The sequence below is a fragment of the Equus przewalskii genome, chromosome 7, assembly GCF_037783145.1.
Source record: "Equus przewalskii isolate Varuska chromosome 7, EquPr2, whole genome shotgun sequence".
In the NCBI taxonomy this organism is placed as follows: Eukaryota; Metazoa; Chordata; class Mammalia; order Perissodactyla; family Equidae; genus Equus; species Equus przewalskii.
This window is the reverse complement of record NC_091837.1, coordinates 93,774,082-93,788,804: the sequence shown is the minus strand read 5'-3', so window position 1 is coordinate 93,788,804 and position 14,723 is coordinate 93,774,082. Positions and strand designations below refer to the sequence as shown.

The 14,723-nt window shown below is 38.6% G+C and overlaps 1 protein-coding gene across 22 annotated transcripts in view; it reads right to left on the bottom strand.

Annotated features, from left to right (window-relative positions):
- ATP9B (ATPase phospholipid transporting 9B (putative)) overlaps positions 1–14,723 on the bottom strand; it is a 280,418-nt gene that overhangs the window by 246,427 nt on the left and 19,268 nt on the right. For 18 of the 22 annotated variants that reach the window (XM_070627960.1, XM_070627961.1, XM_070627971.1 and 15 more), the window contains exon 2: positions 10,174–10,347. The exons of the other annotated variants lie outside the window; for them this stretch is intronic. In XM_070627960.1, coding sequence (XP_070484061.1) covers positions 10,174–10,347 — 174 coding nt within the window. The remainder of the gene's footprint in view (positions 1–10,173; positions 10,348–14,723) is intronic. 22 annotated transcript variants of the gene reach the window in all.

Here is a 14,723-nt window from a genome sequence, read left to right as displayed (position 1 = left end):
GTGGTGACGGGCTGTAACTGCAACTGAATAATATCACCATGGGGAAGACCCGTCCTTCTTCCAGCATTCATCAATTTATCAAATCTTCAGACCAGAGGGAAAACAAGCACCCAGAATTATGCCCTGAGGACTCAGAACTAAGTAAACTAAACAACAATGAATTCAGAATAGCTATTGTCATAAAATTCAAAGAGGTAAAGGAAAATACAGAGAAACAAGTCAACGACTTCTGGAGCTACTTCACAAAAGAGATTGAAACTATAAAGAAGAATCAATCAGAAATTCTAGAGATGAAAAATACAAGGCAAGAAATAAAACATAATATGGATTCCCTGAATGACCCTGTAGACACCACCGAGGAGCAAATCAGCATAATCAAACATGGGTTGAATGGCGCCAGACAGAGGAAGAGAGAGAACCAATACTAAAAAGGAATGAAGAAAATGTCCAAGAAATAGCTGACTCAATGAGGAAATGCAATATAAGAATCATCAGTATCTCGGAGGGTGAAGTAAAGGAGAATGGAGCAGACAGTGCTCAAAGAAATAATAGCAGAGAACTTCCCAAATCTAAGGAATGAGAGAGAAATGTGTGTAAAGGAAGTTTTCAGGTCTCCTAGAAAATGTCAATGTAAAAGACCTACTGCAAGGCACATAGTAGTAAAATCGGTGAAAGCGAAGGACAAAGAAAGAATACACAGGGCAGCAAGGCAGAAGAAAATAACCTACAAAGGAACCCTATCAGACTTTCAGCGGATTTCTCTGCAGAAACCTTACAAGCTAGGAGAGCTTGGAATGACATATTCAAAACTTTAAAAGATAACAATCAAGAATACTCTATCCAGCAAAAATATCCTTCAGATATGAGGGAGAAATTAAATCTTTCCCAAACAAAAGCTAACAGACTTCATTGCCACAAGACCTCCCCTATAAGAAATCCTCAAGAAGGTTCTCATATCTAAAGAAAGAGAAAGAGAAAAGGATCACAAAACACACAGTAAGGAGACAGACAGAATCAGAATACGAGAGGAAACAGTCAACTATAGCATTAGGCTAAAGGGAAGGAAAACATCAAAAACAAAGACAAACTTGTCACTTTAACCATAAACTCACAACACAAGTTGGAATAATAAATGAGAATAAAAACTTAGGAGGGGAGGAGGAAAGGGACTGAATCAGTTTAGACTAAGGAAATAAGAAGCCATCAGAAAATGGACTACGTTATGCATGAGATTCTGAAAATAAACTTCAGGGTAGCCACTAAACTTAAAAGCAGAACAGACACACAAAAAATAAAGAAGGAAAAAACAAAGAAACAGCATAAAAAACTGCATAATTCAATAGGTAGACCAAAACACATAGGACAAGAAACCAAGGAAATGCAGGAAAACTGGAAAACGAGTGATATAATGACAGCAGTAAGCCCTTATACATCAATAATCACCCTCAATGTAAAGACATTGAACTCTCCAATAAAAAGACACACAGTGGCGAGCTGGATTAAAGAACAAGATCCAACAATCTGTTGCCTCCAGGAAACACACCTCAGCTCCAATGACAAATACAGGCTCAGAGTGAAGGAGTGGAAGATTATAATCCAAGCTAATGGAAAACAAAATAAAGCCGGTGTTGCAACACTTATATCAGACAAAGCAGATTTCAAGATAAGGCAGGTAAAGAGAGACAGAGAGGGGCGGTATTTATGATCAAAGGGACACTACATCAAGAAGAAATAAACGTTTATAAATATCTATGCACCCAACACAGGAGCACCAAAGTTCATAAAGCAACTATTAACAAACCTAAAAGATATCCGAAATAACACAATAATAGTAGGGGACCTCAACACCCCACTCACATCATTGCACAGATCATCCAGACATAAAATCAACAAGGAAATGGTGGAATTAAATGAAAAGCTAAAACAGCTGGACTTTTGTAATAGACAGATATAGAACAATCCATCCAAAAACAGCAGAAGACACATTCTTCGCAAGTGCACACAGAACATTCTCAAGGACAGACCATACGTTGGGAAACAAGGCAAGCCTCTATAAACTTAGAAAAATTGAAATAATAACAAGCATCTTCTTCAATCATAATGCTTTAAAGCTATAAATTAATTACAAGAAAAAAGCTGAGAAAGGGACAAAGATGTGGAGACTAAACAATATGCTATTGAACAAGCAATGGATCATTGAAGAAATTAAAGAAGAAATCAAAAAGTATCTGGAGAGAAATGAAAATGACAACATGCCATGCCAACTCATATGAGATACAGCAAAAGCTATATTAAGAGGGAAATTCATCACAATACAAGCACACCTTAACAAACAAGAAAAATCCCAAATAAGCAACCTCAAATTACACCTAACTGAATTAGTGGAAGAAGAACGAACAAAGCCCAAAGGCAGCAGGAGGAGAAAAATGATAAAAAACAGAGCAGAAATAAATGCTATTGAAACAAAAAAGGCAGTACAAAGGATCAATGAAACAAAGAGCCGGTTCTTTGAGAAGATAAATAAAATTGACAAACCCCTAGCCAGATTTACAAAGAAAAAAATAGAGAAAGCTCAAATAAACAAAATCAGAAATGAAAGAGGAGAAATAATAACTGACTCTGCAGAAACACAATGGGTTATATGAGAATACTATAAAAAACTATATGCCAACACAACGGATAACCCAGAGGAAATGGATAAATTTTCAGACTGTTAGAATCTCCCAAAGCTAAGTCAAGAAGAGGCAGACAATCTGAACAGACCAATCACAAGGAAGGGGACTGAAACAGGAATCAAAAGCATCCCAAAGAATAAAACCCCAGACCAGACAGCTTTCCTGGGGAATTCTACCAAACTGTCAAAGAGGATTTAATACCTATACTTTTCAAGCTATTCCAAAAAATTAGGGAGGATGGAGCACTTCCTAACACGTTCTACGAGGCCAACAACACGCTGATACCAAAGCCTGACAAGGACACCATGAAAAAGAAGAACTACGGGGGCCGGCCCGGTGGCGCAGGATTAAGTTCACACGTTCCACTTCTCGGCGGCCCGGGGTTCACTGGTTCGGATCCCGGGTGCGGACATGGCACTGCTTGGCAGCCATGCTGTGGTAGGCGTCCCACGTATAAACTAGAGGAAGATGGGCACGGATGTTAGCTCAGAGCCAGGCTTCCTCAGCAAAAAGAGGAGGACTGGCAGTAGTTAGCTGAGGGCTAATCTTCCTCCAAAAAAAAAAAAAACAAAACAAAAAGAAGAACTACAGGCCAACATCACTGATGAACATAGATGCAAAAATTCTCAACAAAATTTTGGCAACTCAAATTCAGCAATACACCAAAACGATCAGACATCGTGATCAAGTGGGATTCATACCAGGGACACAGGGATGGTTCAACATCCGCAAATCAATCAACGTGATACACCACATCAACAAATTGAGGAATAAAAACCACATGATCATCTCAATAGATGCAGACAAAGCATTTGACAAGATCCAACAGCATTTATGATAAAAACTCTGAGCAAGATGGGGATAGAAGGAAATTACCTCAACATAACAAAGGCCATATATGACAAACCCACAGACAACATCATACTCAATGGGCAAAAACTGAGCACCATCCCTCTGAAAACAGGAACAAGACAAGGATGCCCTCTATCACCACTCTTATTCAACATAGTAATGGAGGTTTTGGCCAGAGCACTTAGGCAAGAGAAAGGAATAAAAAGAATCCAAATGAGGAGTAAAGAAGTGAAATTCTCACTGTTTGCAGACGACATGATCTTATATATAGAAAACCCCAAAGAATCCATTGGAAAACTTTTAGAAATAATCAACAACTACAGCAAAGTTGCAGGATATAAAATCAACTTACATAAATCAGTAGCATTTCTATATTCTAATAACGAACTAACAGAAAAAGAACTCAAGCACACAATACCATTCAGAATTGCAACAAAAAGAAAAAAATACGTTGGGGTAAATTTAACTAAGGAAGTGAAAGACCTATCAACGAAAACTACAAGACTTTCCTGAAAGAAATGGATGACGACATAAAGAGATGGAAAGACATTCCATGTACATGGACTGGAAGAATAAACATAGTTAAAATGTCCATTCTACCTAAAGCAATCTACAGATTCAACGCCATCCCAATCAGAATCTCAATGACAAATTCTTTACAGAAATAGAACAAAGAATCCTAAAATTCATATGGGGCAACAAAAGACCCCGAATTGCTAAAGCAATCCTGAGAAAAAATAACAAAACGAGAGGCATCACAATCCCTGACTTCAAAACATACTACAAAGCTACAGTAATCAAAATAGCATGGTACTGGTACAAAAACAGGTGCACAGATCAATGGAACAGAATTGAAAGCCCAGAAATAAAACCACATATCTGTGGACAGCTAATCTTCGACAAAGAAGCTGAGGGCATACAATGGAGAAAAGAAAGTCTTTTCAACGAATGCCGCTGGGAAAACTGGAAAGTCACATGTAAAAGAATGAAAATTGACCATTATTTTTCACCATTCACAAAAATAAACTCTAAATGGATCAAAGACCTAAAGGTAAGACCTGAAACCATAAGGCTTCTAGAAGAAAATGTAGGCAGTACACTCTCTGACATCAGTATTAAAAGGATCTTTTCGGACACTATGTCATCTCAGACAACGCAACAACAGAAAGAATAAACAAATGGGACTTCACCAGACTAACGAGCTTCTTCAAGGCAAAGGAAAACAGGACTGAAACAAGAAAACAACCCACTAACTGGGAAAAAAATATTTGCAAGTCATATATCCAACAAAGGGTTAATCTCTATACTATATAAAGAACTCATACAACTCAACAACAAAAAAGCAAACAACCTGATCAAAAAGTGGGCAGAAGACATGAAGAGACATATCTCCAAAGAAGATATACGGATGGCCAATGGGCCCATGAAAAGATGTTCATCATCACTGATCACCGGGGAAAGGCAAACCAAAACTACACTAAGATATCACCTTACACCCACTAGAATGGCAAAAATAACCAAAACAAAAAGTAACAAATGTTGGAGAGGTTGTGGAGAAAAAGGATCCTTCATACACCGCTGGTGGGAATGCAAACTGGTGCAGCCACTATGGAAAACAGTGTGGAGATTTCTCAAAAAATTAAAAATAGAACTACCATATGACCCAGTCATCCCACTACTGGGTATCTATCCAAAGAGCTTGAAGTCAGCAATTTCAAAAGTCCCATGCACCCCTATGTTCATTGCAGCATTATTTACAATACCCAAGACGTGGAAGCAACCTAAGTGCCCATCAACTGATGATTGGATAAAGAAGATATGGTGTATATGTATACAAAAGACTACTACTCAGCCATAGAAAAGAATAAAATCGTCCCATTCACAACATGGATGAACCTTGAGGGAATTACATTAAGTGAAATAAGCCAGATAGAGAAGGACAATCTCTGTATGATTCCACTCATATGAGGAATTTAAACATGTAGACTAAGAGAACAGATTAGTGGCTACCAGGGGAAAGGAGGGGTGGGGGTGGACACAAAGGGTGAAGGGGTGCACCTACGACAAGACTGATAAACAATAACGTACAATTGAAATTTCACAAGATTGTAAACTATCATAAACTCAATAAAAATTAACTTTAAAAAAACCCCAAAAAACCAAACAGTCACCCATACTATGGAATACCAGTCAGCAATAAAAAGGAACAAACCATTGACACACACAACAACTTCAATGGATCTCAAGGGCATTATATGTTGATTGAAATAGGCCAATCTCAAAAAGTCACAAATTGAATGGTTTCAGATATATAACATTCTCAAAATTAAAATTAGAGAAATTAGAGAAAGAGAATGATAGGGTTGGGACGGGGGAGGGGAGAGAATGTGACTACAGAAGGCAGCACGAAGGAGATCTTTGTGGTGATGAAACAGTTCTGCACCTCAACTACAGTGGTAGTTACACAAATCTACATGTGATAAAACGACAGTGAACTACACACACTTTACATTAATGTCAACTTCCTGGTTTGATATTATACTATAGTTATTTAAGATGTCACCATTACAGGGAAACTGGGTGAAGGATACACGGGACCTCTCTGTACTATCTTTGTAATTTCCTGTGAATCTCTAATTATTTTAAAATAAAAGTTTTTTATAAATAAAGTAAAAGGATGAAAATGATATCCATGCAAACACTAATCAAAAAAGCAGATATCATTTTATTTAAGTTAGACATCATAAGTCTTCACAAAAGAAAGACCAGAGATAAAGAATGACATTAAATGACAGTAGAAGGTCAATTCCATAGGAAGTTAATGACCCTAAACTTGCATCATCTAATAACATACTCTAAAAATACATAAAGTAAAACTGACAAAATTTAAAGCAGAAACATGCACAATGATGTTTAGAGATTAACACAAATCTCTCAGTAACTTATAAAATAAACAACCAAACTCTGAATATGGATACAGAAGATTTGAACTAGACAATTAAAAAATATGACCCAATGACATATAGAGCAACACATTCAACAACTGAAAAAAGACAAATGATTTTCAAATACACAAAGAAAATTTACTTATGTTGTCAACATGATGACTCATAAAGCAAGTCTCAACACATTACAAAGACTGAAATAAAAAAATTACACCAATGTTCTCTGGCCACAGTGGAATTAAAAGTCAAATACAAAAAGATAACTAGGAAAATCCCCAACCAGGGATTTGGAAATAAGGCAGCATAGTTCTAAATTGAACATGGACTAAAGTAGAAATGACAAAGGAAATTAGAAAATATTTTGAACTGAATCATAATGAAAATATCATGTGTCAAAACTTAAATGCATGCATTTTTAAAAAGGAAAAAGTACAATACTGGCGATCTAAGAATTCATCTTAGGAAGCTAGAAAAAGAACGGCAAATTAAACTCAAAGAAAGCATGAAAGGAAATAAAGGAAAGACCAGAAATCAGTGAAGTCACAAGCAAACACCCTGAGAAGGACACGGCATCACTCATTCAGACAGGATTCCAGAGAGAACGTTTAATCTGAATCTGAGAGCAAGGAAACATCAGACAAACCAAAATTTGAAACACTCTATAAACTACCTGCTCTGTAGTCCTCAAAAACGTCAATGGAATGAAAGACAGAAACGCTAAGAAAGACCGGGTTAGAGACTAAACAGACGTGACACTTCAACACCACATCTGACTCAGGACCACATCTGTAATGGAGAAAAAGTGTGCTACAAAGGGCATCTGTGGGAAAATAGACAAAACTGGAATACGGACTTAGAGTAAATGTGTAGTATTGTATCAATGTTAAATGTCCTGAAGTTGGTAACTGCATTGATTTACGTAAGAAAACAGCCTTTCCCAAGAAATACACACTAAAGTATTAAGATGTAAAGAAGAATGAAGTAAGCAACCTAGTCTGAAATGACTAAGAAAATAATACTAAGATAAAAAGTGAATGATAAAGTAAGTGGCAAAATCCTCAAAATTAGTGAATCTGGATAAAGGACACATAGGAATTCTCTGTACTATTCTTGCAACTTTTTTATAAGCTTGAATCTATTTCAAGATAAAAGTGAATTTATTTCAAGATAAAAGTGAATTTATTTCAAGTCTGAATTTATTTCAAGATAAAAGTTTGGGGCCAGCCTGGTGGCACAGTGGTCAAGTTTGCACGCTCTGCTTCAGCGGCAGGGAGTGTGCAGGTTCAGATCCAGGTGTGGACCTGGCACCACTTGTCAAGCCACGCTGTGGCGGCATCCCCACATAAAACAGAGGAAGATTGGCACAGATGTTAGCTCAGGACCAATCTTCCTCACACATAATCAAGATAAAAGTTTAAAATTTCAAAAGAGAAGACAACACCAAAAGTTTGGCTCTTTGAAAAAATAAAACTTGATAATTTCCTATCAAGATTAATTAAGGGAAAGAGACACAAATTATCGATATCAGGAATAAAAAATGGTGACATTCCTGCAGAGCTTCATTGTGGCACTGTAATTTATAAGAAATAACCAAAATGTATTTCTGATACGTATGTGGTCTTCATCCACAGTTCCTGACTCACAGCTGCCAAGAACTCTTGGGATTTCCTAAGTGTTGAGTGTGATTAAGGTGTCTTTTGTTAAGTAAATGGATGATTTTTGGACCCCACCCAATGTGGGGGCTGGATGCCAGGAGAACCAGGCCTGTGATCAGAGGATTCAGTCCCACACTGATTTTCAGAGAAAGGAGGGGGGGCTTGAGCTGGAATCAATCGCCAATGGCCAATGACTTAGTCAATCATGACTACGTAATGAAGCCTCCGTAGAAAACCAGAAGGACAGCTCATCAGCCCTTTTCAGAGAGCTTCTGCACTGGGGAATCAGAACACTTCCATGTGCCACCAAGCTGGGCCCCAAGCACCACGAGGACACAAGCTGCTTTCTTAGCGACGTACCGTATGTATCTCATCATCTGGCTGTTGATTCGTATCCTTTACCATCTTGCAATAAGTTGGTGAGAAAACGAGTTTTCTTGAGGTCTGTGAGCCGTTCTAGTAAATTAATCAAACCTGAGGAGGGGGTGGTGGGAACCTCTGATTTATAGCCAGTCGGTCAGAAGCACAGGTGACAACCTGGACTTGCATCTGGTGTCTGAAATGGGGGATAGTCCTGATGCACTGACACTGATAGTGTCAGAATCAAGTTCAATTCTCGGACACCCAGCTGGAGCTCGAGAACTGCTTGCTGTTGTGGGGAAGACTCCACACTCGTGTTGGAATTGGGTCCAAGAGCCCTTTGCACACATACCTTAGCTAGATCACAGGAATTTAAATATAAATTTGAAAAGAAATCCCTTGAAAAATACAAAGCGTCACAACTGATATAAGAAAACCAAACCCCCAAAAATCTGCATAGTCTTATATCTGTTGAAGAAATTAACTCCAGAATTAAATATATACCCACAAAGAACACTCCAGGAATATTGGCTATTTAACCTAGAAAATGTTTTCTAAAAAGTCACAGACATTTATTAAATTAGTCTGACAATTTCTAAAAGTCAGCAATTTCTAAAACATTGTTTAGCCATGAAATTCCTTCTTCATATGAAAGCTTACAATATATAAGATGGATAAAGATAGAGACTACTTTAACTGGAAGCTGAAAAGGATTGATAAACCCAAATCCTGGTTCAGCCTCACCTGCTAATTCTACATTGCCAATCTCTGAGAGATTCCTCAGAATCCCTGGGAGTCCATGGAATGGTTCTGAATATCACCTCAAATTAGTGCTAAAAACATCTTTTTGCAAATTTCTAAAAGCATAATGAGAGGAAGGATGAACAAGACATTTTTCTACAATTATTTACTTTCCTTTTCTGAACAAAAGGATGTAAGTTCATGATCGTAATAAAGAAGTGACTACAAACCTTAAAAAGCAGAAAGACTACAAAAACTGTTATTTGACATACTCCCCTCAAGTCATGCCAGCTTTGGTCAGCTGTAATCTTGTCCTGCCTGTCCCTAAGGTTGGCCATACAGTCAAAGGCAAAGCGTCCTAGAAATACAAGGTGCTTTCATATACCAGACTCTAAAGGTGAACAGATGTGACACATGTCACACACAGCATCAGTTTATCTCAACCACCAGCGAACTTGTTTAAAATATGAAGGGCTCTTATCTTCATATCTTTCTGGTTAAATTAACCAGAAGAATCTTATTCCAAGTCAAAGCATTAAAGTGGAATAATACTCATATCTACAATGTTACTAAACTGCATTTTATAGGTCCATATCTACCTTTTGGGATGAGAGTATAATTAGAGATGGAAGAGAAAGAAACAGTTTATAAATGCTGATACAGTGAGCAGAATTAATTCTACCATGCATTAATTACAAAATTACTAATTTTTTTCCATCTTTTAAAACACTAAAATGTCTCAGAAAAAAGTGAATTTGGCTTTCCATCCCTTTCAGATTAGCACTGTCTAGTTTTGACTAATGTTACTAATATTCTCCATGATGTCATTTAGAGAGCATCTTCTTTAGTTTTATATAACAATAAATATGTTAGAAATTAAGCTTATATGTAATTTAACTCTGTAACCTCAGTGCACAGGAAATCAGGCAGAAATGGGTAACCAACCTGGTACAGAGGAACTTCCATCCTCCACAGACAAACCACTCTAGTCCTCTTTTTCTTTGCGAGATCCTAGCTCGTGGTAACGTGTGGTAATCACTTTCATCATTCTCAAAGCCCTCTTCAGACATCATCAGTGGCATTTCATCCAAATGGGCAGACTCATCTTCCAGCTGGAACCTGGTTAAAGGTGAGAACAGAATGCTGAGGCAGGCCAAGCCATCTTCCGTCACGGGGTAAGGGTTTCGTCTAAGGCAAGAGCTGGTCCAATTCTACCAATCACACTTTTCTTTCTTCTCCAACTAAGCTGTCTTCAGCAGAGGCAAACCATTATAAATATCCCTGCATAGTACTTTCCTTTGCAGAAAATGCACTTAACCAAGGGAAACAGGAAAGGAAAAAGCCACCCAAGGAAGCCGACATTACCATGCTGTGAGCAAACCCTCCAAGCAGCCTTCCATGTACACAGTCAGCTTGACCACACCACCCACTCACTGGGTTCAATTCAAGAATATAAAAAAATCAATCATCCAGGGGCTGGCCCCGTGGCCGAGTGGTTGGGTTCGCGCGCTCGCTGCAGGCGGCCCAGTGTTTCGTTGGTTCGAATCCTGGGCGCGGACATGGCACTGCTCATCAAACCACGCTGAGGCAGCGTCCCACATGCCACAACTAGAAGGACCCACAACTGAAATATACAACTAGGTACCGGGGGGCTTTGGGGAGAAAAAGGAAAAAAATAAAATCTTTAGAAAAAAAAAATCATCTGAAACATTACTATTAGCAAAAAAATATATACCTCCAAGTCATATCTAAACATTCTATTCTACGGATTGATGGACGTAAAATTTAACCAACTTCACATTCATCAGTCAAAGTTGTGGAAGTGACTATGTAGGTGTCTAATGCTGACAGATGGAAACATGGCCCCTTGGTTTGCTGTCAGAGTTGATATACACAGCAAGGATGCTATGTCCCGCTTATTCTCTGTCTGTTATTCCCTTTACTAAAACTTTCTATTCAATGAAATACTCTCCTCCACAAGCAGCATCCCTTCTAGAGTTCAACAATCCCCTTTTGATTCCAAAAATACGCAGCCTACCATCAAATGTCCATTTATCTTTCCTCAATCATTAACATATTTATCTTTAAAAAATAAAAACTTACCTTTTTGAGAACCTACAATTTGTCAGAAACCATAATGGAGATTCAACAAATGCTATCTTATTTAATTTCACATCAAGCCTCCAGGTAGGAATTACCCCAAGTTAAAAATAAAGAGAGCAGGGGCCAGCCCAGTGGCTCAGCGGTTAAGTGTGCATGTTCTGCTTCAGCGGCCTGGAGTTCGCCAGTTCAGATCCCAGGTGCAGACATGGCACCACTTGGCAAGCCATGCTGTGGCAGGCATCCCACATATAAAGTAGAGGAAGATGGGCACGGATCTTAGCTCAGGGCCAGTCTTCCTCAGCAAAAAGAGGAGGATTGGCAGCAGATGTTAGCTCAGGGCTAATCTTCCTCAAAAAAAAAAGAAGATGATGATGACCTGGGAGTAAGCTTGAAGCATTTACCACCTCCCCACCAAGTTTGGGACAACTGAGCAATAAGGATAATGACTCTTATTGATTGTAATTTGTTAAACAGAATTCATGAGTCTATAGTGATTCTCAAGAAGAGAGAGAGAAGGAAAACTCCTCTTTACCAAAAATTACCAGCTCATATATGTGGAAATAATGTGAGAATCCTCATTTTCCAACCCTCAATGTAGTAACTGGTTTAGGCCAAGATCATTAGTAGATATGAAAATCATCTGGTAAAGGCTGCTGGGAACAGAACGTCGCATGATACTGCAGGACAACCCAGAAATTCCTCACAACTGCAAACGGAAATGTACAAACTGCCAAAAGCTCTAGAGGCCCCCCCTTAAATGAGTCATCAAACTCAGAACCACTTCCCATGAGACAACCTGACATTGTCTGCCTGCTGATGTGATGCAATATGAAGCATATCAATCATTCTTGCCAAAACATTTACTGAATTTAATCAGTCTCTAGAGCAGGGGTTCTCAAAGTGTGGTCCCCAGACCAGCAGCATCACCACCACCTGGGAATGTGTCAGAAAAGCAAATCCTCAGGCACCCCAGGACCTACAGGACAAGAAACCGTGGGAGTAAGCCTACAATGCATGCTAAGGAGTCCCGCACACTGATGTTACAGAAGCACTGTTTGAGAGCTCATTTTCATACGACAGGAAGTGCAGGAAATGAAGAGCAGTTACTGACTCAGGAGGTACAAATCCAGAATGTGGGGCACACTATAAACAACTGGCCTGGACTTTTCAAAAGCTCCATACTGTTAGGAAAAAGAAAAACTGTTAAGATTTCTCCAGATTAAAAGAAATTTAAAGAGATACCACCAAATGAAACACTTAAACCTTGATTGGTACCTGGATTCAAAAAAAGTGTTATAAAAGACATTCTTGAAAATGTTCTGGAATTAAATGGTGGTGATGTCTGCACAACGCTGTCAGTGTACTAAATGCCACTGGATTGTGCACTTTAAAATGGTGAATTATATGTTGTGTATTTTAACACAATTTGAAAAAAAATAAATTCTTAATACAACAGGAGATATCCAAAATGGGCTGGATATGCCATGTTATGAGTTAGCTAATTTTCTCAGTTGTGACAACAGTGATGTGGCTGAAGAATCATGCTTACTGTTGGGAGACCCACGCTGAAGGTCACTCGACCCACAACACACCGTGAAACAGTTCAGCACAGAGAGAGAGAAAGCAAATGGGGTATAATGTTAACAGCTGTTGAATCTCTATAGAATACTATTCTTTGGATGTTTCTGTATGTTTGAAATATCTAATAATGAACAATTGGGAAAAATGTATTCGAGGGAAAATAATTTTAAAGACCAAAACAGATGTCCTCTCTTTGTTGTTTCTTGAATCCCCGGCTTCTCCATCTTTTTTCCTACCATGTTCTCTAAGATCTGTGGTCATTTGGAAATTTGTCATCTTCATCATCATTACTCTCTTCTTTCTCTAGATCTCTTATACTCACAAGCCAACACTTTGGAAATGAAAGCCTTAAGAGGGAAGGACAACGATGAGTGCTACTCCAAAGAATCATGAATATCCAACAACACTAGGATTTCCATTCTGCTCTAGACTTTATGAAAATACATCCTCCTCAGTATAGAAGAGCTTTATATCTGCAGTTAGCTTTCTTTTTAGCAAACTTTTCAGGTAATTGTATTTCTATGTGCACAGGCATGTGTGGGCATGTACACGCACACATGCATGTGCACATGCATTTAGGTGGGTAAGTGCCAGTGAGTGTGTGTGCACGTGCATGGTGATGGTGCCAGATAGCGCTTTGCCTATTAGGATGCTGTGAGAAGGTCAGAAGGCAAGATCCAAAAGCCTCTGTTTTCAGGACTTTATTCTTAAAATAAGTATCTGGCTGTCAAGAATCCAAACATAAGTGTAATTCAGTGATAGAAAGTCCCTGGATAGAAAGTCCCCGGATGAGCTAATGCCAACCTGAGACCCAAGTTTCTCTACCGTCTTTTTAACATTTGTTAACTAAAAAGTACTCCGCAAGTGGATTAACCAAGTGGCTGAGCTATCCCTTATTGCTGGACAGACAAGATATTTACAATTTCCCATTAAATAATATTTCAGTGAAAGTATCTGTGCATAGAACATCTCCCATATTTTTACATGAATTATTTCAGATCTCTAGAACTAGAAGTGTTATATAAAGTCATAAGCTCTAAAACACTTGATATATATTACCAAACTGCACATTTAAACTCCAACCAATATGAGTGCCATGAATAATACCAAAAATACTAGAAGCAATTTTACCTAACCTCATCAGACTGAGGCTGAATACACTGCCCCTCTGCTTACATACGGGGGAAGACAATGGCATCTTGTTGTCATCGGCCCTACACACGCATGGTGTCATGGGATCGTATACTACTTACAAACTCTGGCTAAGACTGCCCCGCCTCTTGTACAGAAAATTCAGTTCAGCTGGGCACATTTTGGCTGTGTACAACCTTGGGCACCCTGCAGCCAGTGTGCTCTGCCTGTGGCTCCACACTCAGCAGTCCCGGCACCATCAGCCTCCTCACAGGGAAGTCTTTTATTGAAGACGCACTTTTTCACTGGCCAGAAGCTCAACGTGCCCCTTGAGCTAATGCTACCAAGACTATGACTGTTTTCATTAGTGATGTGGTCACAAAGCAGGATAGGTTTCCGGTGGTCTGCCTTGTCTAACTTGTTTTTGCCCGTAAACACTATTTTCAGTGAGCATTTCCACTGAACGAGGTTTTGCGGGAATGCATACACTATCTAACAACAGAAATGGCAATATTATTTCTGGAAGAGTCCATCTCTCCCATGTTGATTTGCCAAGCAATCTTTTAAATATATTAGAGTAACCTGAGGAATTGTTTTTTCCATTTTTAATGAAATCAGTACAACTTAAATATGGCTTCATATGCAACTTAATATCTGATACAACTTATCCACTCATAATT